This window comes from Lycium ferocissimum, chromosome 9, assembly GCF_029784015.1.
Source record: "Lycium ferocissimum isolate CSIRO_LF1 chromosome 9, AGI_CSIRO_Lferr_CH_V1, whole genome shotgun sequence".
NCBI lineage: Eukaryota > Viridiplantae > Streptophyta > Magnoliopsida > Solanales > Solanaceae > Lycium > Lycium ferocissimum.
The window spans coordinates 50,352,083-50,379,045 of NC_081350.1; the positions used below are offsets into that span (position 1 = coordinate 50,352,083).

A 26,963-nucleotide genomic window follows, 5' to 3' on the forward strand; every position below is an offset into this window, starting at 1 on the left:
TAATTGAAACAAAAACGACCCAATATTTGTTTTACCAAATGAGCGGAAATTATGGCGTAATGCCCGGCCAAAAAATTGCAAAAAATGTTCTTGGTTTCGTTTTTTTCTTTGTTAAGCAAATTCTTCAAAATGCCGCACCAATGGAAGAAGAAGAAGCGAGGGGGGAACGAATACTTATGAAGTAATGCCTATGTAGATATTTAACGAAATTCGGTAAAATGCAAAAATTACAAGTGGTTTAGTTTTTCTTTTGTTAAAACGTATTCTTCAAAAATAGCACGAGAATGGATGAAGAAGAAGGTGGAAACGGAAGTAATGGAAGATGAGGAAGAAGAATGGAGGGAGAAAAAGAATGAGAATAGGCAGATGAAAAAAAAAAAAAGAAGAAGAAGGAGGAAGAACGACGACGACGAAGAAGAAGAAGAAGAAGAAGAAGGAGGAGGAAGAACGAACCGAGGAAGGAGAAGAAGAACAGTGGAGGGAAAAGAGGAAAAACGGATGCGGCTATTGGCGCCCTTTTTTTTTTTTGAACCCATTTTGGTATTTTAGGGTTTATATTAGCTGGGTCAAAATGTTAAAAATAAAACCTGAGGGCAAAGTGTTAAAAATAAAGTTAAGGGTCAAAGTGTTAAAATAAAAACTTTTAGGCGAGGTCAAAACCTCTTAATCACTAATAAAAAAATATCACCTCCACTAAATAATTAAAACTTGAGTCACCTCCAATAAAAAAAAAAAAGACTGAAGAGTGACTTATAATTAAATGGCCCAAGTTAGTTAGCCAATAAGATTGTATCTAAAGAAGATCAATTGCAATATAGAAAATATCCCTCCTTTGTTCGACATATCTCTTCTCCTCTTCTGTTATTTTAGTGTTCCATTACCGACCCATCGAATGATACGGCTTCAAATCTCTCACAACAGTTGCAATGCAAAGAAATGTCACGGACAATTACGAAGGCATCCATTAAACTGTTGGGGCTTTAGCTTTATTGTTAAAGGGTTTACAAATTATAATACATATTCTATTATTTTATATACTTCAGGGTAAAATTATCAATATGATAATTCTTAATGGAGTAACTGTTTACCAGATAAGGACATTGAGTAATATTCCCCCGCATCAATAAACCGTTAACTATAAAATTTCAATCTGCAATCCAATAACTCAATACCAATAAATTAATAAACCAACTTTATTATTAGATTATAATGATCCGGTTTTGAACAGCCCTGGTAATAAGGCCAAAAAGGGAAAAGAAAAAGAAGCTTAAAAAGGAAGCTTAAAAAGGTCCCGAGAAAATAAAAATAAAAACGAAAAAAGTCCCCCGTGCTTTCTACTGAAGAGTGTCGCAGAACACTGCAAACGTTGTGCTCCTCCATTGCTATTGAGGTAATTCATATTTTAGGGCTTTATTTGTTCACTTTTGGGGTGTCAAACTTGCCTTGTTAATATTCAATAGCACATATACCTTATTGGGCTGTAACTGTAAGGATTTTCATAGTATAAAGGGTGTAAATATTTGATTTTAAAATACAAAATTTAGTGTAATAAGTCATATTATAGAGACATGTAGAGTAATGAACCTTTTTTATTTTATTTTTTAAGGTCTGGCCTTAGTATTAATGATGCAATATTTTGTGTGAGGATTATTTTTTACACTTGAAACTCGAAAGCAGCAGTATATAAGCACTTCATTTAGTCAGAGTAACATAGTAATTTCTCAAGTTTTTTATCAAATTGTTAATTAATTATTTTTTACATGAAATACATGATGAAGACTGATTATTCTTTACCATTTCTAAAAAGGGCGTTTTTACGATAATATTTCATACTGGCATGTTTTTGCTTTCTTGTCCTGATTAAAAACAGTTATTGATAAGTGTTATTACTCACTAAGCTAGCAATTCACTTCCCGCTATTTTTTTTTTTTTCGTATACTGTAATAGATAGACGCGGTCGAGGATTTTGGAATCCCTACATTGATTCGCGTGGGTGAAGAGTTTTATTTATTCATTATTGCCTTTTCGTTTAAACTCTTAGAGTTGCTATGTTAGTGTCAGGAGTGTTCTTGTATGATTATAGAGCTTTGACTAGTATCAGATTTTCTTTCGTATTTCGAGATGGATTTAGTATTATTACTTTGCGAATGGTTAGTTGATGAAGGTTGTGACTTGTTTTGGTGTTGTTGGTTGGTTGTGCTGTTGATTATGAGACAGAAACTTTTAGGATAGTCCTAAAAATAGGGGACATATACCCGCAAGGGTCGCTCAGTTGGTTGAGCATGGGGCTTTCATAATGGAGGTCTCAAGTTCGAAACCCCCAGCCTACGACAGCGGGGGATTTGCCTTCTGGGTCGAGCTCGTCGCACCGGGCTTGCCTAGTGCGGGTTACCTCTCCTGTGTGGTTTGCGAGCTATTGCATAGGAGCTGGGTTTACCCTGTGCGCACCCGAAGGGTAGCGGTTGGAGGGCTGCAGGTTCCCATATCATCAAAAAAAATATAGGGGACATATTCTATTAAAGTGGTACTTTAAGGATGTATTTGAGGTTTAGGATAAATATAGGGAGATTTTTTGTCAAAAACTTGTGAAAAGGAAAAATCTGTCCCTCATGTTTCTAACCTTTTGAGATCTTCTGAAAAATGTGGAGCAAATTATCCTATGGGGTTGCGGTTCTCGTTGCTTTGTATGGTTTCTTCACTGTGTTCGTATTGATTTCACCAAAACCATCATCACTGAGCTAATTTTTGGAAAGAAAAATCAGAAAAAATAACATTCTTACTGTGCTTTGTAGACAAATGCTGAACTTACTAAACTAATATTTGGCTGAGACAATGAGTATTTTGCTGGTTTTATAACAGAGTATGGGGGTTATAAACGACGGTTCAGTATCAGGAAATTTACCCACTGACAAGGTCTTTGCTGTTCATTACCCTGCTTACCCTTCTTCAGTCGAACGTGCTGTTGAGACTCTTGGCGGCATTCAAGGCATTGTCAAGGTATTACAATGTCTACATTTTGTTGATTCATAATGTAACTTCTTTGTATGTACAATTTGTGCAAATTAACCGCATCAGAATTTGAAAGTTCAGTTCTTAGTATGTTCTGTGCTATTGATGAGTATCAATCTCATTGCTCTTTTTGCTTTGCACAAACGGTCAAGGAAAAGCAAGTTCATCTAGTTTAGTTTTGGGGTGGAGTGTTCACTTGTCTAATTAACTACTATTAAGCTCATTCAAGAGCAATGAACACTTAGCCTAGTGTGCAAGAATGTCCTTTTTGATGGTGTTGAAACTTGAAAAAATTCCTAACTTTTTTTGCCTAAAAAATTGACCGAGCATCTAGAAAAATACTCAGCCGATGGTACTAATAGTGCATGTCATAATGGACTCTTTCACATTTTCTGCAGCTACCTTTTTTTTGTTACTTGATAAAGACAAGTTGAAAATATGTAAGTGGTCGTACATTTCATGCTTTGAGAATGTAAGTCACGTGAAGTGCAAATTTACTCCAAAAAGAAGCACTTCATGGAGCATCTTGAAGTTTGATAAAGTAGTTTGATCTCTTCTTACATTTACCAAATCACTTAAAATTTAGGACATGAGAACAGTCAACATTTGGTTTCTCTATCTAATCTTTCATTATTAAGCTGCCAAACTCATTTAGAAAGAAAAGAAGAGTCAAAATAGGAAAATGTAGCATTTAGCTTAATTTATTCAGCAATTATAATTTCTTTCAGGATCTATAATTGCCTCAGAGTGTCAAGTTAATGTAAGTAGGTCATTGACTCTTTCACATAGCATTCAAGAAAATCTTAGTAACAGTGAAGATGCATGTCCACTATTGAGGATTCTACATAAAGAAAGTGGAAAAAGGAACAAAAACAGTGTGATTGATTTTCTATGCAATTGGACTTATATAGCTTTAATTTTTAATTTAATAGGTTGGAAATAGTGAATATTTACGGAATAATATTTGTACACTTAAAGTGGTAACGAAGGCTGTTAACTAATACTAGATGAAACAGTGTAACTGATTTTCTATGCAATAGGACATATTTATTTGCTTCGTCTACCTTTAATTTTCAATTTATTAGCCTAGAACTAGAGGGAGGAATCTAGGTAGCAGTCATCAATGAGAATACAAATGGTGTCATGGAATGTGAGGGGGCTCAATGAGGATAAAAAGAGGGGATTAGTCAGGAATCTGATTAATCAGTGGGTAGCAGATGTGTATATTTTTGTAGAAACTAAATTGTTGGGCAGTGTAAATAATATTATTCAAAGTATATGGGACAATAGATGGGTGGGGGAGGTGCATTTGGAGGCTGTTGCGACTAGTGGACGAATACTGATCTTATGGAATAGGAGAGTTTGGGAAGGGGAGATGGTGGAGTGTGGCAATCAATGTATAACTTGTAAAATGACGGGACAAAACTCAGATTTTACTTGGTTTCTAACAGCTGTCTATGCTGACGGTAAAAAAATTGAAAGAAGGGAACTATGGGGCGAGCTTTACTCAATGAAGGAAAGGTGTGCAGGGCCATGGGTGGTGGGGGGCGACTTTAATGTCATCCGATACCCTATTGAGAGAACAAACTGTCTGAGAATCAATGGAGCTATGGCTGAGTTCTCTGAATGCATAAAGGAACTGGAGTTAGTGGATCCTCCTTTATTTGGAGGTTCCTTCAATGGAGAAGAGGTGAACATAGAAGTGCTTCCAGAATTGATAGATTCCTCTACTCTTCAACATGGAAGGAACAGCTCACTCTTATTGAACAATCAGTTTTGCCTAAGATAGGATCTGATTACAATCCTATTTTGCTATCTTGAGGAGTGTTGAACTTCAAAAGGTCTTACTTTAGGTTTGAGAACTGGTGGATGGGAGTAGAGGGGTTCAAGGAAAATGTGAAACTGTGGTGGGGATCATTTGTTGTAGATGGGAAGCCTGGCTTTGTTCTGGCTGAAAAGCTGAAAATGTTAAAAGAAAAACTGAAGGACTGGAGTAAAAATAATAGGGGCAACTGGAAACAGAGGGAGGAGGATATTCTAAATCAATTGGCGACTTGGGAGGCTGTTCAAGAACAAAGAATTCTTACAGATGATGAGGCAATACAAAAATCCAATTTAGCTATGGAGTATGAGGAAGTAGCAAGAAATGAAGAAATAGCTTGGAAGCAAAGATCCAGGATACAATGGCTGAAACAGGGAGACAAAAATACAAAATACTTTCACAGGATAGCAACAGCTCACAAAAGGGTTAATTCCATTGATAACCTGACTGTGGGGGGAAATGAGGTGACAAACCCTGAGGACATCAAAGAAGCAATCCAAAACTTCTACAAGACTCTTTACAAAGAAACAGAGGAATGGAGGCCAGATTTGGTGGTACATGAAGTCAGAGGGATTATTATGGAAGAGAAAGAGTGGCTTCAAAGACAATTTGATGAAGCAAAAGTTCTGAAATGCATAAAAATGCGGGAGAAGGCACCTGGGCCTGATGGGTTTCCTATTTCATTCTATTTAAATTTCTGGGAGATAATGAAAGATGACATACTGAAAACCATTCAATATTTTCATGAGAATCAGAAGTTTGAGAAAAGCTTTAATTCTACTTTTATAGCATTGATCCCCCAAAAAGCAGGAGCATCAGAGTTGAAGGACTTCAGACCTATAAGTCACATAGGTGGGGTTTATAAGATAGTAGCAAAGCTACTAGCTGAAAGGCTCAAGAAGGTAGTTGATAATCTGATGAACAAGCATCAAATGGCTTTTATAAAGGGGAGACAAATCATGGATGCTGCACTTATTGCCAGTGAATGTGTGGACTCCAGAATCAAAGGGGCCGAAGCAAGTGTCATGTGTAAACTGGACATTAAAAAAGCTTATGACTAAGGTCTCAGGTTCGAAACCCCCTGCTGGGATTTGCCTTCTGGGTCGAGCTCGTCGCACGGGGCTTGCCTAGTGCGGGTTATCTCTCCTGTGTGATTTGCGAGCTATTGCACAGGAGCTAAGTTTACCCTGTGCGCACCCGAAGGGTAGCGGCTGCGGGTTCCCATGTCATAAAAAAAAAAAAAAAAGCTTATGACCATGTTAATTGGAAATTTTTGTTGAGCAGCCTTAGACAGATGGGCTTTGGTGAGATGTGGTTGAAATGGATAGACTTTTGCATTAAAACTGTCAGGTTCTCTGTCCTTGTGAATGGAGAACCTGTAGGTTTTTTCCCTTCCGAAAGGGGACTTAGGCAGGGTAACCCATTGTCCCCTCTCCTGCTCATAATAACAATGGAGGGTTTTGATAGCTTGATGAGGATAGCTTTGCAGAATAGGTGGATTAACGGTTTTGAGATAGGGAATATTGGGGGGCAGAGAAAAGAGATATGCCATTAACAGTATGCAGATGACACAGTGATATTTTGCGAGCCCAAGGTCGAACAGATTGGTTACATAAGAATGATCTTGACACTGTTTGAAGCATCTTCAGGCCTAAAGGTAAATTGGGGAAAAACCAGTTGGTTTCAATAAAAGAGGAACCAAACATGAAGACTCTTGCTCTCATTTTAGGATGCAGAGTGGATATTTTGCCTACAACTTATCTAGGCATGCCTCTTGGCAGCAAACACAAAGCAGGGGAAATTTGGGATGGGATAGTAGAGAAAACAGAAAAGAAATTGGCAAAGTGGAAGGCACAATACTTATCTTTGGGAGGAAGACTTATTCTTATCAATTTTGTTCTAGATTCTCTTCCCACATAGGTAATATCATTATTTCCTTTACCCTCCAATGTTCAGAAGAAATTGGATAGACTTAGAAGGGAGTTCTTATGGCATGGCTGCAGAGAGGGCAAAGGTTATAATCTGGTTAAATGGCAGACAACAATGAGAGGTAAAGAAAGGGGTGGATTGGGCATTAGAAATTTGAAAGCACATAATAAGTGTCTGTTGATGAAGTGGCTATGGAGGTACAGCAGTGAGGAGAATGCATTATGGAAAGAGGTGATCAAGTGCAAGTTTGGTGAACTCAATCCTTGGTGAACTAGAGTGAGCACTGGCACTTATGGTGTTGGAGCACGGAAAACAATCAGAGCTTTATGGCCCAAGATCGAAAGCAATAAGCAGATGACCGTAGGAGATGGAAAAGAGTGAAATTCTGGAAAGATTCTTGGAAGGAGCAAGTTCCATTAAGGGAAATATTCCAGACTTGTTTATTCTATGCAATATTCCAGAGAGCTCAATAGATGAGATGTGGAGTGTACAGGGCTGGAACTTAAATTTCAAAAGGCTGTTGAATGATTGGGAGGTGGAAAGGGTGGCCGACCTGTTAAGCAAAATTGGTGATTTCAAAGGCACCAACAATGAACCAAACACCCTGAGATGGAAGCATGACAGTGATGGGAAATTCTCAGTAAAAAGGGCTTACAACAGGAAGTGTAATCTACAGAATAGAGAGCAGCCAAATATTTGGAGAAACTTATGGAAGTGCCCAGTTCCAAACAAGGTGAAATGCTTCGCATGGTTGGTGGCAAGGAGGGCTTGTTTAACACATGAAGTTCTAAAGAGAAAAGGTGCCAACATAGTTTCCAGATGTTTCTTGTGCAAGGAAACAGATGAAACCAACAAGCATCTATTTCTACATTGCAAATTCACTGCACAACTGTGGTCATTATTTCTCAACATAACAGAGACACAATGGACTATGCCTGAACACACTGCAGATTTGCTTAGCTGTTGGATGAAGAGGGGAGGCAGTAAGAGTCAAAAGAAATGGTGGAGGATAATCCCACACTGCATATAGTGGACAGTTTGGAGGAGAGGAATGATAGGTGTTTTGAAAATAGATCCAATTCCCTTCAGAAAGTCAAATGGAATTGTATAGTATCTTTCTACTTTTGGTGTAAAGAAACAGGATTAGATGATATAAATTAGTTTGTAGATTTAGTAAAATCTCTGTAAGTATTTCTATATCCTTTTTCTTTTTTTTGTTTCTGCTGTAACACTTTGGAAGGTCTCCAGCATGTCCTAAATGCCGATGAATACACAATTGCCAGTTTCAAAAAAAAAAAAAAAAAAAAAAGTGAATATATAGGGAATAATATTTGTACACTTAAAGTGGTAACGAAGGCTGTTAACTAATACTAGATGAAACAGTCTAACTGATTTTCTATGCAATTGGACTTATTTATTTGCTTCGTCTACGGTCTACCCTTAACTTCTCAATTTAATAGGTTGGAAATAGTGAATATTTACGGAATAATATTTGTACACTTAAAGTGGTAACGAAGGCTGTTAACTGATACTAAATGGCTGACTAACTGGCTTTGTAGACATGTGGTAATTTAATTGTAGATTCTGATCTTTGCTGACACTCCTTGTAATTCAGGCTCGCACTTCGCAGTCAAATAAGCTGGAGCTCCATTTCCGGCCAGAAGATCCTTATTCACACCCAGCCTTCGGGGAGCTTAACCATAGCAATAACTTCTTGTTGAAAATATCCAAGTGTAAAGTAAGGGATGTCCAAACTGCTGACAGTAGCTGTGGAATATCGATACAATCTTCTAGTAGTCCTGTTAACTGTGAAGAAAATTCTTCTGTTGAAAATTCTTTAGCTGCACAAAAGGTGAATGAGTCTAGATGTTTAAATGATAGCGCTTCGAAAGAAATTGAAGTGCAGACAGCTGCTAATTTGCAGGAGCATCTCTCAGCTAATATTGTTTCTCATGTTTCTGAAGCTTATCATTTTAATGGTAAGAACTAGCTTTTAATGTAGACTACTTCATCTTCTCTAGTTTGTCTTTCTGCTCTTTTGCGAGCGCATATTAACTTTGAAATTTCTTGTTCCCTTTTTTCTTTTCATGCACAATTGTGCTGCTTTCAAAGGAATGGTAGACTATCAGCATGTTCTCGCTGTTCATGCTGATGTTGCGAGAAGAAAAAAGAGACAGTGGGCAGAGGTGGAACCTAAATTTGGTCAGCCTTTCTCTCGTTATTCCTGCAATTCCAAAATGTGGGAAATGCTCTTTTCTGATACCTAATTTCTTGAGTTTACTGCTTGCAGAGAAGGGAGGTCTTATGGATGTCGATCAAGAGGATTTAATGATTTTACTACCTCCTCTGTTCTCCACAAAAGATACGCCTGATAATATTGTGTGAGATGCTTTGGCTTGTTAAAATCTGCTTTTGCAATTTTAACTTTTAGATATTGTATACCTGTACACACAATCTTGTTTCACCATGGTTTTAGCAAGCCATCTATATCATCTATATTTCTGTCTTTCTCTGTGTGTGTGTGTGTGAGAGAGAGAGAGAGAGAGAGAGTTGCTGTTAGTGGAAAATTGTTGTCTCAGATGTTATATGAACTTCGTATGGGTATGTATATACTGCGGCTGCAAGTATCCATTGTGGATAGTACATTCAATTTTTAGCATGATCGTAGTGTAATTTGAGGATTTGCACGTATTACACATAATCAATTGATCGACTTCGAGGCAAATGAAGTGTATGTAACATTAGTTGTCTCACCACAATTGGTTATATATGATGCAGACCAGTTTCCTTGTCTAAGTTAAAAGCATTCTCTTTAAGAGATGTATGTTCCTATTAGAAAATTGACAAACATTTTGTAATTTCAGATTAAAACCTTGTGCAAGTGTGGGCTCAAAAAGAAAACAAGAGGGACGGCACAATTGGGAGGTAATTTTTTTTGCCTGCATGGAAGAAGTCTCTTGTTTTAACTTCTTTTTTTTCAATCTAATGTTTTCTGCATTTTTACTTTAATCTTTTCAATCAATCTAACAAGACCACTGCAGACATTCTAAAACACTTTTTTTTTTTTTTCATCTGATGTTTTCTGCATTTTTACTTTAATCTTTTCAATCAATCTAACAAGACCACTGCAGATCCTGTGTCGTGCTGTCTAGGCAGTAGTAGATTTCTTAAGATGGAAAGTGTGTCTACATGGTTCCATGTTTGAGTAATTCTGGACACTGGATTACCTTTGATGCACTTTCTTATCCCGTGTCTTGAGTCTAATAGGAATATGATTTTTTATTTTAGTGATATCTAGCTCTAGTTAACAGGTCACTATTGATCCGGCGCCTGTTGAAAGACCCATAAAAGGTTAAATCCTTCTCTTCTGCATGTTAAATCGTCTGCATTCTTAATTCTAGCACTAATGTTACAATAGTAAACAACTGGTCTATGCTGTAAAGTAGTTTACTCAGTATATTAGTACGTACGCAATGCAAAATTCAATTGAATATTGACATTGACTTAACATTAAAGTGTAAAAATGCATCTTTGGTATTTGATGCTAAGTGGTGTTTGGGCTAGCTTGTGCGCCTTGATCAATTTACCGGTTACCTGCTTCTTTCGCCAACTCAGATATTAGGTAACTCTGCCCACCAAAGTTCAAATAGATGAGAAGATATCACCTATTTTTTTTTTCGTGTTTGCTTAGATTTGGACCCTGGTCTATGAAATGTTGGATTTCTTGTTTAACACTTCTAAAAAGCTCCGTTTTTTCAGAATGGTAACATATGTATTCATCATCACCAACGAGGTGTTGGTTTCAATATTTACAATTACAAAAGGCCTGATTCATCTTACAAGGATTCAAAAATTCAAAAATGCTTCTGCATCCATCCTCTAGATAGCTTTTCGTACACCAGAAAAGAAGAAACAAAAAGCACTTTATTTTGATCTTCTGTATGGAGCATGTAATATCTTCAAAGCACCTAGCATTTGACCCCAACCAAAGATAGAAACATTAGTCAATATATCAGTAACCTTTCAGTGAAGAAACAAATGGCTTTTGTTTTATGCCTCTTCCTGACACAAAAGCACCACTTGGGAGTCAACTGAATCCCCCTTTTCTGTTAGTTTTCATGTGTCAAACATGCCTTTCTAGCCACCAATCAAGTGAAAAAACAGACCATCTTAAAAGGAGCTTTGGTTTTCCACATAGATTCCCAAGGCCTATCAGAACTATTATAGTTTGTATCAGACAGAAGATAAGCAGAACTGACTGTAAACCTTTTTGTTGCTGCTTCCATTCAATACCACTGAATGATCAGTACTTCTTATACCTTGAAAGATTTTTACTGTCTTGAGGATTTCAACCACCCTCTCAATCTCCCAATTATTTAACAATCTTCTAAAAAAGAGATTCCATCCCTGCTCGCTCCATGCATCTTCAATTGTAGTTACAAATCTGGATAGGAGTATTTTAGAGGACCATATCCTAACCAATTATCACTCCAGAAAGATATCTTCCTTCATTAAAATATACTTGAACTGTATATAAGTTAATTTGACACAATCAAAGAAATATAATTGTTTTTCCTGTATTGTTTGCAAACCTTGGCCAGAAAGCTTCCAATTTTATATATGAACTAATCGTGAGATATTGAAGTAATCCCAAACGTAATACCAACATAGGTAGAATATGAAGTTTGCAAGATGGATGAACACAGATTAGTTGCAGAGTCTTGATCCTCTTTTACGAACATTTCGGGGGCCTCATGAACAATGTACGGACAATTGATTCCACTTAATTCTACTCATTGATCCATTTCTTGCTGCTCTACAAACAACATAAGGGTAGTCATTTTCACCTTGTTTTGTCTTTTATTCTCTATGTTTTGAGTCTTTTGACTTAATTTCGTGGATCTTTTAATTTTTTGTCATCTCTTTTTTATTAGTCTTCATATGTGATGAGGCCATTATGAATTTTTATGTTCTACCTTATGTTACTTTCACTTACCTTAGCGTTTATAGAGCTGCATGCTTGAAATACTCTGTTTAGTTTTACTTGACATACTTCATACGTTCTTCAAATACTTAGCACACTAATATTTTACTGATGTATATTTTTTTCAATGTAGAGGGAGATGGAGCCAAGTCTTGCCATTGATTTTACTATCAAAGATATCCTTATGTGTCTGCAATGCATCTCTGTGTACTTTGTTTGTTGTTAGACTCTGGTAACTTCTTCTTCTTCGCCTTCCAATTTTTAATGCATCTAGAACAACCCTTGCCTGTAGGGGCACTTTTTTTGACCTATACAGGAGAGACCTTAAAGCTTGTTCCAACTTTGGTTGTCTTTTGGGATGGGAAGAAACATCTTTTTCGTGAACAAAAATATACATATAAAAGGATATAGTCATTCTGCTGCAAGATGGTATTGCAGCTGCGTGGGTTTTCTGCTTAACATTCATACAGATTCCGAAGCCAGTGGCTTGGGAAAAGTACGTTCCTCAGGGCTCAGATCGTTGGAGATGGCAGAAGGCGGTATGTGAATTGTTTGAAGAGCGTAAAATATGGGCCAAAGAGTCTTTGGCTGAGCGCTTGCGTGATAAGGGTCTGAAATTTCGAGAGAGCATGCTCAAAAGGTAGTATTTACAGTTCTCATACAGTCTTCAATTCTATTATTCGGAATGAATTATTTAATTATCTCTTGGAAATGAATACTGCTAGTATGAAGTTTTAGTCTATCTCCATGTTTATGCAGGCTTCTTTGTGGAGTAGCATATTACTTTTTGAATGGGCCTTTCCGTAGATTCTGGATAAGAAAAGGTTATGATCCTCGGAAGGATCCTGAATCCCGCATGTAAGAATGAAATAATAATCCTTTCTTATATTTTTCTTACTCTTAACGCTCTCCTTGTGGATCTCACTAAGTTATATGTATTCACTATTCACTGATGATGCTTTCTGACTCCCCCTTTACCCCCACCCCTCTTTTCTTGATTTATTACAGGTACTCTCATTTATGTCATCTGAAATATATCTTGTATATCTCATATCCATACCGACCTTGGAAAAACTGTAAATATTTGCTTAAAGAGATATCTGCATTTATGAGATTATTAGAGGGTGACAGAAATCCTATGACTGCACACAGTTTAGGACTTCAGGTACAAAAAAATCAGACATAGATTTTGAAACTGACCAGATTAGAAGCGTTATTTATCCTAGAGATGGAATTTTAACCTCTTTGCCTTCGTTCCCTCTCTCTTTGTCCCTCCCTTTATGGCTTCTTCCTCTGACATAGAGCTGATTCCTCTTTCCTACAAGTGGGATGAAGAGAGAACTTTATATCTCTGAACTCTCTTCCACTTTGTAAGCCTGTTTTTTGTAAGTTTTTCCTCTTTGTTAGCAAACTCAGGAAGGAAGAGAAAGGATAGAAAAATGGGGAAGTAAGTGAAGTGAAACTTTTTGCATTGACTTGCCTTTCTTGTTTGTAAAATAAGATGGAGAATAGGTTTCTTCCCCTTATATAGCTGTCTTCTCCTTTACTATGCGGGTCCATTCAAATGTCAACTTGCTCGACTTCATTTTGTTATATGTTCCTTAAATGAAACAGTTCTCTAAATGAAACAGTTCTCTTCCTTTTGCTAATTACCAAACACTTTTCGCCAAGGGCCTACTAATTCTTTTCCCCATATCAACATCTTTATTTGCAACAACCAGGGGTATGTGACCCATTTGTATCTTATATGCATTTTTCTCGATCTGGTGTTGCTTAAGGTACTCAGAATCAATTCCTACATGTTAGCTGTTTCTTTTGAACTCTTGATCATGCTGATGGCTTACTTCTTGCATTTTGCTTAACAGATACCAGAATATTGATTTCCGAGTGCACCATGAATTACGAAGCTACTGTGAGAGCCGTGCGTCATCTGGGTACTGAATCCATTAACACTCATAACTATAATGTGTTCTTTAGAATTTAAATCTATTCTGGCTCTTTGTAATCTGTAGGTAAAAATGCTGTAATCTTCATCTCAAATTGAATCTTATCCATCTTTAATCATACATTATCTATATTAGAAAGAAGCTAGCTAGTGTTAAAGTGCACTTTTGGATTATTCAGAAGTACTTCAAGATATGTCCTATTTGTCGGATTCAGATGGGAAAAAGATTACAAATTATTTGAGTTGTATTTTGCTGACTAAACTGAGCCTGGGGTCAATCGGAAACAGCCTCTTTACCTCCCAAGGTAGAGGTAAGGTCTGCGTACACTCTACCCTCCTCAGGCCCCACTTGTGGGAATATACTAGGTATGTTGTTGTTGTTGCTTGTCTGCTAACTAAACTGGAGTAGATGTTCACGAGCTATAAAGTTGAGTAAATTGATAAAACTTTTAAAAACTTTCTTTAGCTTATTTGCTAAAACTAACATGAAAAATGTTGTAGAGTTCCACTTCGGGTGAAAAAGGGATGGATAGTCTCCTTATATGGTCTTGGGAAATCTCCTCTTCATGAGCTGGCTTTTGGGGTTGAGTAAGGCCCAAGATCCATTTTTTTACATTGTATCAGAGCAGACCCATCCTAATTCTTGTTCACCGAGGTTCGCCCCCCCATTAAAGAGCCCTTGCTCCAGATGTCCAGCCTGGGCGTGAGGTGTGGTGTTGAAGAGTTTTACATCAGGTGAAAAAGGGATGGGTGGTCTCTTTATATGGTCTTGGACAATCCTCCCCACATGAGCTAGCTTTTTGGGGTTGAGAAATGGATCTTTGGGACTAACTCAACCCCAAAAGCTAGCTCATGAGAGGAGGATTGCCAAAGACCATGTAAAGAGACCTCCCATCCCCTTTCCACCCAATGTGGGACTCTTCAACAAAAAACAATCATGTGGCTGGCCGTACGGTGTATTTAGATTGCAATCATATCCTGTCTCTGATTGATGACCTATGAATCCCTATGAGGAGAGAGCCTTATGTTTAGAGATCATGCTGTAAATGATCCCTTGCTTTGGTTATGCGGTTATGGCCGCATCGAGTTTTAGAGTGTTTGAATTACATTCAAATGAAAATGGGTTGTAAGAGTGTTATTACATCTTAAAACCAGTCCATGGACTTTAGTTCTCACTCAAAATCAAATTAGTCTTGATATCGTTCTTTAATTTCAGTCTCCTTCATACTGAAATTGTATATTGTTCTATCATCTTATGTAATGATAATGACGATTGTTCATTTCTTTTAGCTTTCCGTGAAGGTTAGTAATTTAATTCCATTGTGAGTATTTCTAGATTTAATAGATAATAGTTATCAATAATAGCTTTAGATATCATGTCACTTTTGAATGCATATTGCGTTACCCTTTGACACCAAAGCTAGATATATTTATCCCTGAAACCATTAGAAGAATGATATACAAGGCGGCGGAGAAGGTGTATGCACACTAAAGGTATAATGTGTTATTGGGAACAAGCACTTCTCTATTGACGTGCTTTGGAAATGGCAATTTTCATTAGCTTTGTTTAAGTTTTTGATCATCTCATCTAAAATCTTAAGTTGTTAGAGAGAGCACACTTTCATTTTTATGTCTTAAATACGCTATGTACAAGCGTGATTGTTTTTGATGAGCCTAGCACGTAATTCTTTTTATAATTGGTGGCTTGAGACTTGGACCCAGGATCTTTGCCTACTCTGATACCATGTAAAGATCTTGGGCCTTACTCAACTCCAAAAGCTAGTTCATGAGATGATCATTGCCCAAAACCATATGAGGAGACCAATTCCATATCAACCAATGTGCTACTTAACAAGCTTCACACATCTTTTTTATTTGATACTTGGTAACTCTGTCCGCCAAGGCTTGGACAAATGGGAAGAAATCACCTACTTTTTTTTACTTCCGCTGGGATTGAACTTGAGAGTTGAGACTTCATGGTTCTCAACACACACCATTGGCAACTAGGCCACACCCATGAGAGCAACAAGTTTAACACCTCTTTTATGTGTATTGATAGAATTCAGTTCTGAAGGGCTTCTTGTTCTCGTACATTTTGCTTTGCTAGTCATGTCGTTTAACTTGGATATAATTAAATTTATTCTGGTATCCAGCTGAACTAGCCAATATGATCTTACATAAATCCGATTTGATTTGGTCTTAGTGGATAATGATAGCTAACTAATAGACTCTTTTATGCCATATTTTCTTTTTCTACAGATTGCAACATAGATGGGATGATATATGTGCCTTTCGTGTTTTTCCATGTAAATGTCAGATACCATTGCAGCTTTGTGAACTGAAGGATGACTACATTCAAGAAGAAATCAGAAAACCTTCAAAGGAAGAAACTTGCGATGTATGTTATCGTTCAATAAAAAGTTCCTTCTCCATGAGCATATCACCTATATATTTTCTCCGGCTTGTGATAACTTTGCTACTGTATGCCATACATGTTGATGCATGGATGGTTTGTGGTGCTCATGATGCCCTTGCTTTCTTCAAATCAGAAACACCACTAGCATTTGGTTGTTCAGTATTATTGAAGTGTATGTAGTCCACTATGACAATGGAAGTATGTAACTTCCTACAGTGAACATAGTAAATTCATGTCTACTATTTGCATGGCATAATAAATCTATGACATCGGAAAACTAATAAAGAATGAAGTAGTTTCTTAATAAATGGATTAGTAGTTCCATAGTTTCTTAGGAGGGACCAAGCATAGTGATGCTTCAGCTATTCGCTTGTTATCTCAATAATTTATTGCCCTTTTGGAAAGGAAGGACATTGGTATAGTTGTAGCCTTTTTCTTAAAACCATGACTTTTGTTTATGCTGATACCATGTTAAGAAAATGAAATTTGGACCCAACTTACATACTTAACCTAAAAGGTACACTTTATAAAAGAAAATTAAGTTTGCTACTTTGCCTATGGAAAAGAATCAAGCCGACATGTGAGGAGACATTTTGAAAATATAATTAAGTAAATAAAGGTGTTATGTTAGTTGAGTTGGTCACATACTTCAACATGGTATCAAAGCCAGACGGTTCCCAATGCTGTGTTACCTGATGGTGGGCCCCCATATAGCGTTATCCACGTTTAAGATGTCCAACTCTAGTGTGCTAGGGTGTTAGAGCTCCGAATTGGTTAAGGGTGTAAACTGTGTTCTCTTTATACGATCTTTTACAATCCTCATGAGCTAGCATTGGGGGTTGAGTTAGGTCCTTAGGTCCTATGTCATTTTCTTACCATGGTATCATTGTAGACAGAAATCCTGAGTTCAAGTCCCTTGAAATTAGGGTTTAATTAACTAGCTTATGAGCTACCCTATCCGAGCACAAAGTTGGGTGGTGTGGCCTACGTAGGCATGGGTTGCTTGCCTACTAAATTGGGGTGAAATGCGTGAGGTTGGGCTCACTATCAAACTCATCCTTACTGTTCTGTTACTCAGTGGTAGGCGTAATTAGTTATCCATACTCTAGCTGTCCAGTTTCGACGTGCAACAGGAAGGAGAAAATGGGACCGAGTGTTAAGAGTCCTACATTGATCGAGGGTATGAGTTGTAATCTCTTTGTATGGTCTTGAACAATTCTCACCTCTTGATCTAACTTAGAGTTTAGTTAGACCTGTGAACTTTGGTCCATTCTCTTAAGTCTTAACAACTTACATGTATCAAATTTCCTGGTTGCCTTTCCCTGCGAAAGTTAGAAAAGACTTTTGCATTTCATCTGTGTCAATTACTGATTGAGTGAGTGGAGAACTGACTTTGAGGTATTAACATATTGGCACGCGCTGCACTCACACACATATTTTCAAATGTCATATTTCTTTTCAAGAGACCTCTTGTGCTGAAAGATAATTAAATCCATTGACTTGAAAATCTTAAGGATTAGAAGTCAATCTGGTGTAGGAGAGAAGCAAACGGATTGTCCACTAGAGATTGATTGTTTTACTTCTTGTTTTTAGCTGTGCTAAGGTTCATGTTACCTCTTGATATTTCCCTATTTCTTTTACCTTGTGGTTTTTGTCCTAATTTCTTAATCTTTGCTTCCCAGATGGATGTATTACTATGAACTTCTTTATTATAATATATTCAACATGCTCTGTCTGGTGCCTTGTTCCTTCTGTTCTGTATGAGACAAATGATTTTTTGCTTCCTGGGGAGTGTTGCCCTATAGTAACTAGTAACTCACTTCATATGTACTTTTCTGATCTGCTTGAATGTTGTTATCTTTATGTATTCTGACAAAGCTTGAAGAAATCACCAATGATACTTTTCTTCCGATTATTTAATTTGCAGAGTACAACAGGATGGTTCTCCGCTCATACTCTTGATTGTTTGAGACGCTGTATTGATGTGAGATTTATGTCAGTATGCCCTCATCCCCGTGCTGAGTCTTTACTAAACTCCGTGTCCGCTCGCTTCGAAAAGTCAAAGAGGATTCACACTTATGTGAAAGTTGCAAGACCTGAAGAGCAAGAAAAAGCCGATAAAGGTTTAAAGCAGTTGGTGTTATTTGTAGTCTATTATGAATCTTAATTGTTGACATAATAATCTATCATGAAAATTGAAAAACAAATTCCAGAAAATGTTTTGCTCCATACCAAACACACCCTTAAAGCTAAAATAATTCCTACAGCTGATTGGCTTTCTGGATTTTACCTTGCCTTTGATAGATTTTACCTTCCAACTATTTGTAATTGTAGTAACATCAGAGCCTTCGCTCAAGTATTTTCTCTTAATAAATTCCTTGAAATGTCAGAAGTGGAAAACAATGAAGTCGATGAACAAGCAGAAACCCATGAAGTTGATGAACCTGATGATTTAGAAGATTTTGAAGATGAGTTTGAGGATGATAATGTTGAAGAGGAGATTGATGCATATGACCCTCTTGACCTCGTAAGTTCATATTTATATTTGGAATGCATTCACAAGCAATTTGTAATAAGTATTCCTTATTGTAAAGTCACCTGATTCATTCTCTTCTCAGGCTGTCCAGGAAGGGGATGGCTCTCTACATGATGATCCACGTATCCTTGGAATAAAACCATATTTAATCAGATCTATTATGTCATTCTTCTCTCACGTTTACATGTTGATGGATGGGATTAGTTGAATGATCAGCAAACCTGCAAGAGAATTGCTCGAACTATAGAAAAAGAATTCTTCTAGAAAAAATTGCTGGATTTATCCTTAGTAATTGTTGTTTTGTAATTGTTGTTTCTATTCTCCTACAGCCTGACAAATGAAGCAGTAAAGCAATTAACAAAGAAGGAACTAGAGGGTAGAAGGCTGTAGTAACATGGGTGTCTAGTATATGTATGAATATTATTTGGATGAGAAGCTGTTGTCTTAAAAAGATTTAACTGACTATTGGCGATTGTTTACATGATATCAAACACAAAGTTAGAGGGGAGCAGCTTGTTTCTCTTGGAAACCTTTGCAACCTGTCTAGTCGATCTTTTCTTCTTTCATTTATTTATAAATAACTGCAGTATTTCGAGGAACTTGCACACCTCCAATTAATCTACTACCTCCCACCAGCAAAGGTGTTGGGTACTTCCCAACAAGGCTTAGGTGGATGGGAAGATTTGACTTGGTGACATCTATTTTACTCGAACCTTGGTTAAGATTATCTCTCTAGCTCTTGACCATTAGGCCATCCCTTTGGTTTAAAGCCTAGTTCTGACAAGACAAGAAGAAACTGGGGAAAGAACATTGTCTTGTAAAGTGATGATCCTTTTTGTGATAAAAGAGAAGTTTACTTCGGGTCATAAATAGTGACATCTGTCTTAGTGCATTGGAATGAAGGTGGAAATGCATGGAGTGATCAATAGATTATATTTTTTTGATGCTCAAGTACCTTTGGAATTGTGTGCCAAAGGATTTTGTTGGCAATTAAGTTTCCTATATGCTACCCAGATTCAAACCACGATAATGTTTCAAGAGATTTCTTGCAAGAGCTCTTTGGCAATTTTCCATTCAGTACAGCGGGGGTGGATGAAGTGCAAGATGATCAGAGTCTTGGAGAATATCAGATATATGACGAATACAACGATGCTTCTTATTCCGAAGACGAAGACTACTAAGACGTCTAGTGAGTGTTCTTTTTTTTTTTTTTTTAATCTTGCGCAAATCATATACTTTCCTGCTTTGGCGCATCTAGCAGTTTTTCCATCACTTTCAACCATATTCTTTTTCGTGCTAAATCATCGTGGGTGTTTTACATCTTAAATCATACTCCCTCTGGTTCAAAATAAGTGTGCACTAATTATAGAAAAAAATAAGTATTTTGACTAAATTGCCCTTAATGAAAATTTGCATATTACTATTAACTTGACACATTGAAATCTGGTCACTTAGCACTTAATAAGGGTAAATTTGGAAAAATAAAGTTAATTCCTTCTTGATTTTGTAAGTGGACACTTATTTTGAACCAAAAATAAAAAGGCTAAGTGGATGCTTATTATGAACCGGAGGGAGTGAGAAAGTATTTTTCTGGTGCAAGTAATCTCCTGTGTGGTTTGCGAGCTATTGCACAGGAGCTGGGTTTACCCTGTGCGCACCCAAAGGGTAGCGGCTGCGGGTTCCCATGTCATAAAAAAAAAAGTAATTTAGTTTTTTTCTGATCTTGAATAGTTATACTTTTGCTTTTTCCCACAGATTTATCTTAGTGAAGAGTGTATTTGGTATGGCTACTAACTCCCTCCTGTGGTTTTGAATTTCTTTTGGGTTATTATTGCAGGCTAACCAATGATGGAGGGAAGAACTGATGCTAGCTCAAGTCTACAGGGAAAAATCTCTCACTTTGCCCAATTGCTGCTATCCATTATTATTTAGCATGTAAAACTGATATTTGGGGTGCGGCTCTTTCTTGGACCCTGCTAACGCGAAATGCTTTGTGCACCGGGCTGCCCTAAAATTGATGTTTGTGAATGCTATAGATTTCTGTGTATGAAAATTGTGCTCTCTATCTAATCTCAGGGCCCCTGTCATTGTATAGTGCTGGCCAAGAGTTTGTTCTTGAAATGATTTTGAGGAATCTTTACGCCAACTTGTAAGTATGTTATTGATGCTTGTTTTGTTTTTTAATTTCTCTCCTTTGTTTCTCTTTTAAAATAACCAAGATAAAAACTGAATACTTTAGACCAGGAAAATATAAGAAAAATCAGAAGAGAGCATACTTTTTGACTTTAAAAAATAATAGCAAGATTTATATCCTAAAGATGTGAGTCATGTGACTTATTCTTTTTGTAGTTTTCAAATTTCCCGAATAAACCTACAAATGACAAAATAAAAATAAATAAGACGAGATTAGAACTAAAATGAACACCTTGGTACCAAACGGTGTACAACTCAAGGAGGGTAAAAAATTATTCCCTCCGTCTCAATTTAAGTGTCATAGTTTGACGAGGTATGAAGTTTAAGAAATGAAGAGAAACTTTTGAATTTTTGTGATCCTAAATTAAAAAATATGTATAATGTATTAAAATGTTCTTTAAATTTTGTGATTATAAACACGTAGGATATTTGAATTGTGAATTTACTAAATTTTAAAAGAGACACTCTTTTTGGGACTGGTCAAAAAAAAAAAAAAAGTGAGACACTGAGAATATATATTTACAATTATAATTTATACCATCTTTTCTTTCTTATTGTTCCATTTTTGGAATACGCTAACAATAAAATCACTTTAAAAGTCCTTATTTACAGCAAATGTTCTTCTTTAATCACGAACAAGATCAAAGTTGATGAATAGCCGCTCTTAATGCCTTTCCCGTTCTGTATTATTTTATCTTCTCTAAACTTTGGTTGCAAGTACCAGCATAATGAGACAACTTTGTTAGTTGATTTATTTTTCTATTTCACAATCTTTACCCTGTTAAAACCAACAAATTGACTAGCGTCTATATTTAATTGCCTAATAATACAAAAAACAAGCCATCAATCCATGTAATTACAATTCTTAGCATATTCTTAATAAGTTCACAAATTGAGGTGACACATCGATGGGGATAGAGATGGAGAGAGAGAGGGGTTACATGGGGTTGGGAATCATGAGGGGGAGGTTATGGCAAAAGTTAAAAATAATTTATAAGAGCATTCAAAAACAAACTCAAGAACGTGTGATATTATAAGATTTGAAGATCGTGACGGACTCAGAAATTTGAACAAAAGGTTCTAAGAAATACAAGAATGTAATATCTGAAATTCGAAGATAAGTCAGGAATGGGTACTAAAGGATTCTAAAATGCAAGATTGTGGTACCTAAAATTCGAAGATAGAGATGGAGTCAGGAATTCGAACGGGAGGATAAAAACAATGCAAGAATGTGATACTTAATATTTGAAGATAGTGACGAAGTCTGAAGTTTGAACTAAAAGACTCTAAAATGCAAGGATATTTCACACATGAGATTTGAACTTGTGTAACTTTTGAGCCACCTTTGGCGCTATACTAGCATATTCCTTTATGTAAGAGGAATTTAATGATTTAAGTATAGATAAAAGAAATTATTTTTGAAACCTATTGTGTCGTGGTAGGCCAAAAATAGTGGCATCGAGTGTTTTAATCGCGGATGTCGTGCATGCTCGACCGTCAACCTCCGAACTTGATCCCCATCAATTTTGTTTGACTTTTACTCAGACTTCAAAGTCGTATTTGATCCTTTTTAGCTCCACATCATTCCAAGTGCTCGAATTCATGTCCTACACATGAACATACACATATTAGGCATAAAGTACACATATTCGAACTAACACAAGTAAAGTGTACAAAATATGATGAGGAATTTAACTAAAAACATGAATTTCTAGCCCCCCTTGTGTGTGTTTGGACGGATGGGGGTGAAGGGGGGGGGGGTATGGTGAGAAGAATGGACTCCAATTTTCACACCTTTGTGAGTTAGTGTAGAATAAACATCATTTTCAGCATCTTTTGGTAAATACCCATTTTTCTCCTTCTTTCAACTAGTGTATCATATATCAACTCCTTCAAAATCCTTCATATATATTAATCCTCTTATGATCCCTTCGTTACAAGCAAAGAAGAATACTTGCAAGCTTCGTTTATTTCTAAGTAGCCAAAAGTAATACTCTCCTAGTTCCTTGTTCTAGGCAACATGGGGAAAAAAGTCATGATGAGAAGTCAAGCTAATTCCAAGAAACACCTCAACAAGTTGATAAAATTGTTGAAACCCAAAGTATATATTACTGACTCTTCTGACTTCAAGGATCTTGTTCAACAACTTACTGGCAATGGTTCAAATATTAGTCCAATCATTTCATCCCCACCACCAGCTAAAGAAAATAGCCAAGAAGTAACTATAGATTCATCATCAGAAGGAAGCCAAGAACAAATGGATTTTTCTGAAGAATATAAGAGAATTGAGTCATGGTTATTGGAGAATGTTATGGAGTCTTCATATTCTGATTATAATTGTAACTATGTGGGGTATGACCATGTGCCTTTGGTTCAAGAACAATTAGTGTCTCTATATGATTGTGATTATGATTTATCCAATCTTTTGTGATAATGATAGCCCAAGATCTATCTCGTGTTTGGTACTGCAGGGTTTCCGAATCATTCTCTTGAAGCTCATCCTCTTCATCATAAATGATCCGCTTGCCCTGAAATGACCTCATCCAATAAAGGTCTCATGTGCATATTTAGTTCCTTTTATATCTAGCTATATATATATAAACTGTACATGATTTTCTTGTTTCCTTTTTCTCCTCTCTTTTCCTCCTCTTTGGCTAAAGTAAATAGATAAAGATAGTTCAGTGTAAAGTGATCATCCATGCATGATATACATATTTTATATAAAAGATACGCAATTGTTGTATTTATCATATGTTCATGAATTTAAACTATATCTTGCTCATATGCATGCCTGCAATTGTAGTGCAAATATTTTAATCGTTAAATCTTAACTTGAAACATTCCAGACTAATTTGTTTGCTAGTCACGTCATAACATTTCTTTTGTCATATTATGTCTTAAGGATTTTACCAACTTATATATATATATATGATCAAACAGTGAAATAATTGTTACTGAGGAAGACATCGAAATCCCACATGCACGCTAAATTAATCTCTAAGGTCTTATACAATTTTATGTTGGATGATTTCGACCGGATATTTATACTGCTATATAGTTCCCTAGTCTTTCTTAAATTAATGTTATGTTACTCAGACTGTTATATATATACACTTACTGTTTAATTTCATTGTTTAGTCTCCCAAGCCAGTAGCAGAATGAAGAAGAAATGGATAGTACTACTTTAGAGTTAGATCTTGATGGGGATATTGCAATTATTTTACTTAGTTCTTCATGATGTTGTTGAACAATACCTTTGTTTTTATTGCAATAAAATCATTAGATTACTTTTTTGTAACAAATAAGTTGCTCAACTTTTGAAGTAATTAAACTTATGACGATTTTAATGAAATTATGGTCGGCATTAAAACTTCTAGCTAGGTACTGAGGTCTCTGTCATCAAGTTTACTTGCTGGAGGAGTTGTGCTAGCGTAAAAAGCTTATGCTAATTGCTAGGCACTAGAGTTATCAAGTATGAATTCTTGGAGAAGTTGAGTTAGGCATAAAAAAATTGAATGTTCAATACAAGTTTCACCTGACTAGGGATTGGCTTTATGTATAGTTAGGGGCGTCAAATATGGCCCAAACGATGATGGCCCGCCCAACTGTCTTAAAATTTTATGGGCTGGGCTTAAGATAATTTTTTATTGGCTGATTTTAGCCCAATCAGTGAAGTGCATCAAGGACGAGGATGGCCAAGTGTTGGTACAGGAAGCCCGCATTAGAATTCTCATACTTTCATGAACTCTTGAACGAAGGAGCGCACGAGACATTGTGTTGAGAGACTTGGAGCACTCTGATAGGCGTCGCTACTTTGGTTATTGTAGGAGTATAAAGGTTGAGGAGGTTAAGGGAGCTGTTCGTAGAATGCGCAGGGGAAGAGCGACCGGACCCGACGAGATTCCTGGAGAATTTTGGAAGAATGCAGGCAGGGTAGGCTTTTAGATCTTTAATGTCATTTTCAAGACAAACGAAGATGCCGGAAGAATGGAGATGGAGTACAATGATCCCCGTGTACAAGAACAAGGGAGACATTCAAAGCCGCAACAACTATAGAGGTATCAAGTTAAGTCACACTATGAAAGTGTGGGAAAGGGTAGCGGAAATGAGGGTGAGGAGAGTGTGTCTATTTCGAAATTTCATGCTTACAAAAGCCATTCATATTGTAAGGAGATTTGGAGCAAGATAGGGAGCGGATATATTCATTTTTCGACAAAGTTTTACCTATGGTGTACATTAGAGCTAAAGGACATGTATGATGGAGCCAAGACCGAGGTAAGGACGGTAGGAGAAGACTCGGAGCATGTGTTTGATTCGCCTTGGTGATGGATGAATTGACGCGACAAATATTTTGGTGTATGTTGTTCACCATAGTCCCGATTGAAGACTTTAACGATTCGGGAAAATAGTTACTTGAATGTACGTTGGAGTTTTAGTGCAAGGATTTAAATTGAGTAGGACCAAGACGATACGTGGAGTGCGGTGTTCGGTGGTGTACCGCGTGAGGTTGATAAGGAAGTGAGGCTTGGTACCCAGTGCCATTCAAAAGAAAGGAAGTTTCAAAATTTGCTTTAGGGAGATGGGGATATCGACGACGATGTTTCACATCGTATTGGTGCGAGTGGATGAAATGGAGACTCAAGTGTAATATTCCAAAACTTAAAGGCAAGTTCTACAAAGCGGTGGTTTGACCGACTTTATTGTACGGAGCGGAGTGTTGGCAAGTCGAAGATATGTCACATTAAGATGAAAGTCGCGGAAATGCGAATGTCGTGATGTGTGGACACACTATATAATAGGAATGAAGATATCCGAGACAATGGCATGACATTGTGAGACTCTGGCATAGTAGAGTAGAAAGATATATGGCTTACCCTTTCACCATAGAAGTATTGTTAGATTCATTAGATAGAAGGCTAGGTGGCTTACCCTTTCACCATAGTAGTTGCGCTTTGTTCATTTGTTTATTGCCTTTTGGTTTATGCATTTGATTATTTGTTGGGACGTTGGACTTTAATTATTTTATTTATCCGTAGTATTCAATGCTTCTTTCTTTCCGAAGGACATGATTTCGCTTTTGGTATTCGTATCATATTGTTTTCGATAATTTTGTCTTGTTTTCCTTCTCTCTCTCTCTCTTGTTTTTACACTTGATCATCTGGTGTCAAGTAAATTTTAGCCAATACAATGTGATTTCCAACTTAACCCAATACTAGCCTAATTCTACCCCATTTTTAGATCTACTTAAATTTGAGTTTATTACTTGAGATTTACTTTATTTCTTTTATTTCTTTCAACGTATTCACTTTTCTTTCACCATGTATCTTATAAGTTTGTGGTGTGTTTGATATGAAGAAAAACATTTTTCACCAAAAATATTTTTCTCGAAAAATAGTTACTGAATGTCTGACGAAATTTTAGTGCAGTGACAAAGGGAGTTCAAAAATTGCTTTAGGTCATAGGTTGAAATCTCAAGTGTAATATTCTAATACCTGAAATGCTCTTACATAAATTAATGGCTCCACCACTATATATAGTAAAAGAAATTGACATTGTGCTCTGGCATAGTAGTAGTAGAAAAGATTTACTATAAATTTACGTCATCCTTTAAAGGACAATTAGTATAAGTAAATTTGTTGTACGTCAGTATACGACGTACGTTTTTACACTTGATCATCTGGTGTCAAGTAAATGCTACATTACATATTCTCCATTCCCGTTCTAATTTATGTGACCCATTTTTCTTTTATCTTTCATAAAAAGAATGTCACTTTCTATAATTAGAAATTACTTAACTTTAATATTCCCCTTTTACCCTTAATGAAATGATTTATAACCAAAAAAAATTCAAAGGTTTGTTTTACACAAATTACAAAAATCTTTCTTTATTTCTTAAACTTTGAGCTTAGTCAAACAGTGCCACATAAATTGAGACGCAGGGGATACTATTATTCGACATATGCTCTCACTATATTACACTGAAACCACACACGCAAAAGTATAAACTACATATATCCAAACAAAGTTTGACCAGCTTGAATATGAATAAGTTTATAACACTTGAAAAATAAGAAATATAACAACAGAGCAAAAATCCTTCTCTCTGGCAAAGTAAAATAGAAACATAAA

The 26,963-nt window shown here is 36.5% G+C and overlaps 1 protein-coding gene across 4 annotated transcripts; it reads left to right on the forward strand.

Annotated features, from left to right (window-relative positions):
* The first annotated feature begins 2,819 nt into the window (after positions 1–2,819).
* LOC132031190 (uncharacterized) lies at positions 2,820–20,825 on the forward strand. Of its 4 annotated transcripts, XM_059421067.1 has the most exons (16): positions 2,820–2,997; positions 8,376–8,612; positions 8,685–8,739; positions 8,873–8,962; positions 9,051–9,141; positions 9,625–9,685; positions 11,878–11,920; positions 12,213–12,384; positions 12,504–12,602; positions 13,610–13,678; positions 15,949–16,087; positions 18,033–18,228; positions 18,496–18,632; positions 18,724–18,763; positions 19,656–19,830; positions 20,479–20,825. In XM_059421067.1, exons 1-15 carry the CDS (start codon positions 2,863–2,865, stop codon positions 19,820–19,822), a joined length of 1,731 nt encoding a protein of 576 aa, XP_059277050.1. In that variant the 5' UTR covers positions 2,820–2,862; the 3' UTR covers positions 19,823–19,830; positions 20,479–20,825. The 4 variants fall into 4 exon arrangements, with proteins under 4 accessions (XP_059277050.1, XP_059277048.1, XP_059277051.1 ...); XM_059421065.1 differs by having other exon boundaries at positions 8,376–8,739; positions 11,878–11,922; positions 12,215–12,384; XM_059421066.1 differs by having other exon boundaries at positions 2,821–2,997; positions 8,376–8,739; positions 18,499–18,632.
* Positions 20,826–26,963: the final 6,138 nt, after the last annotated feature.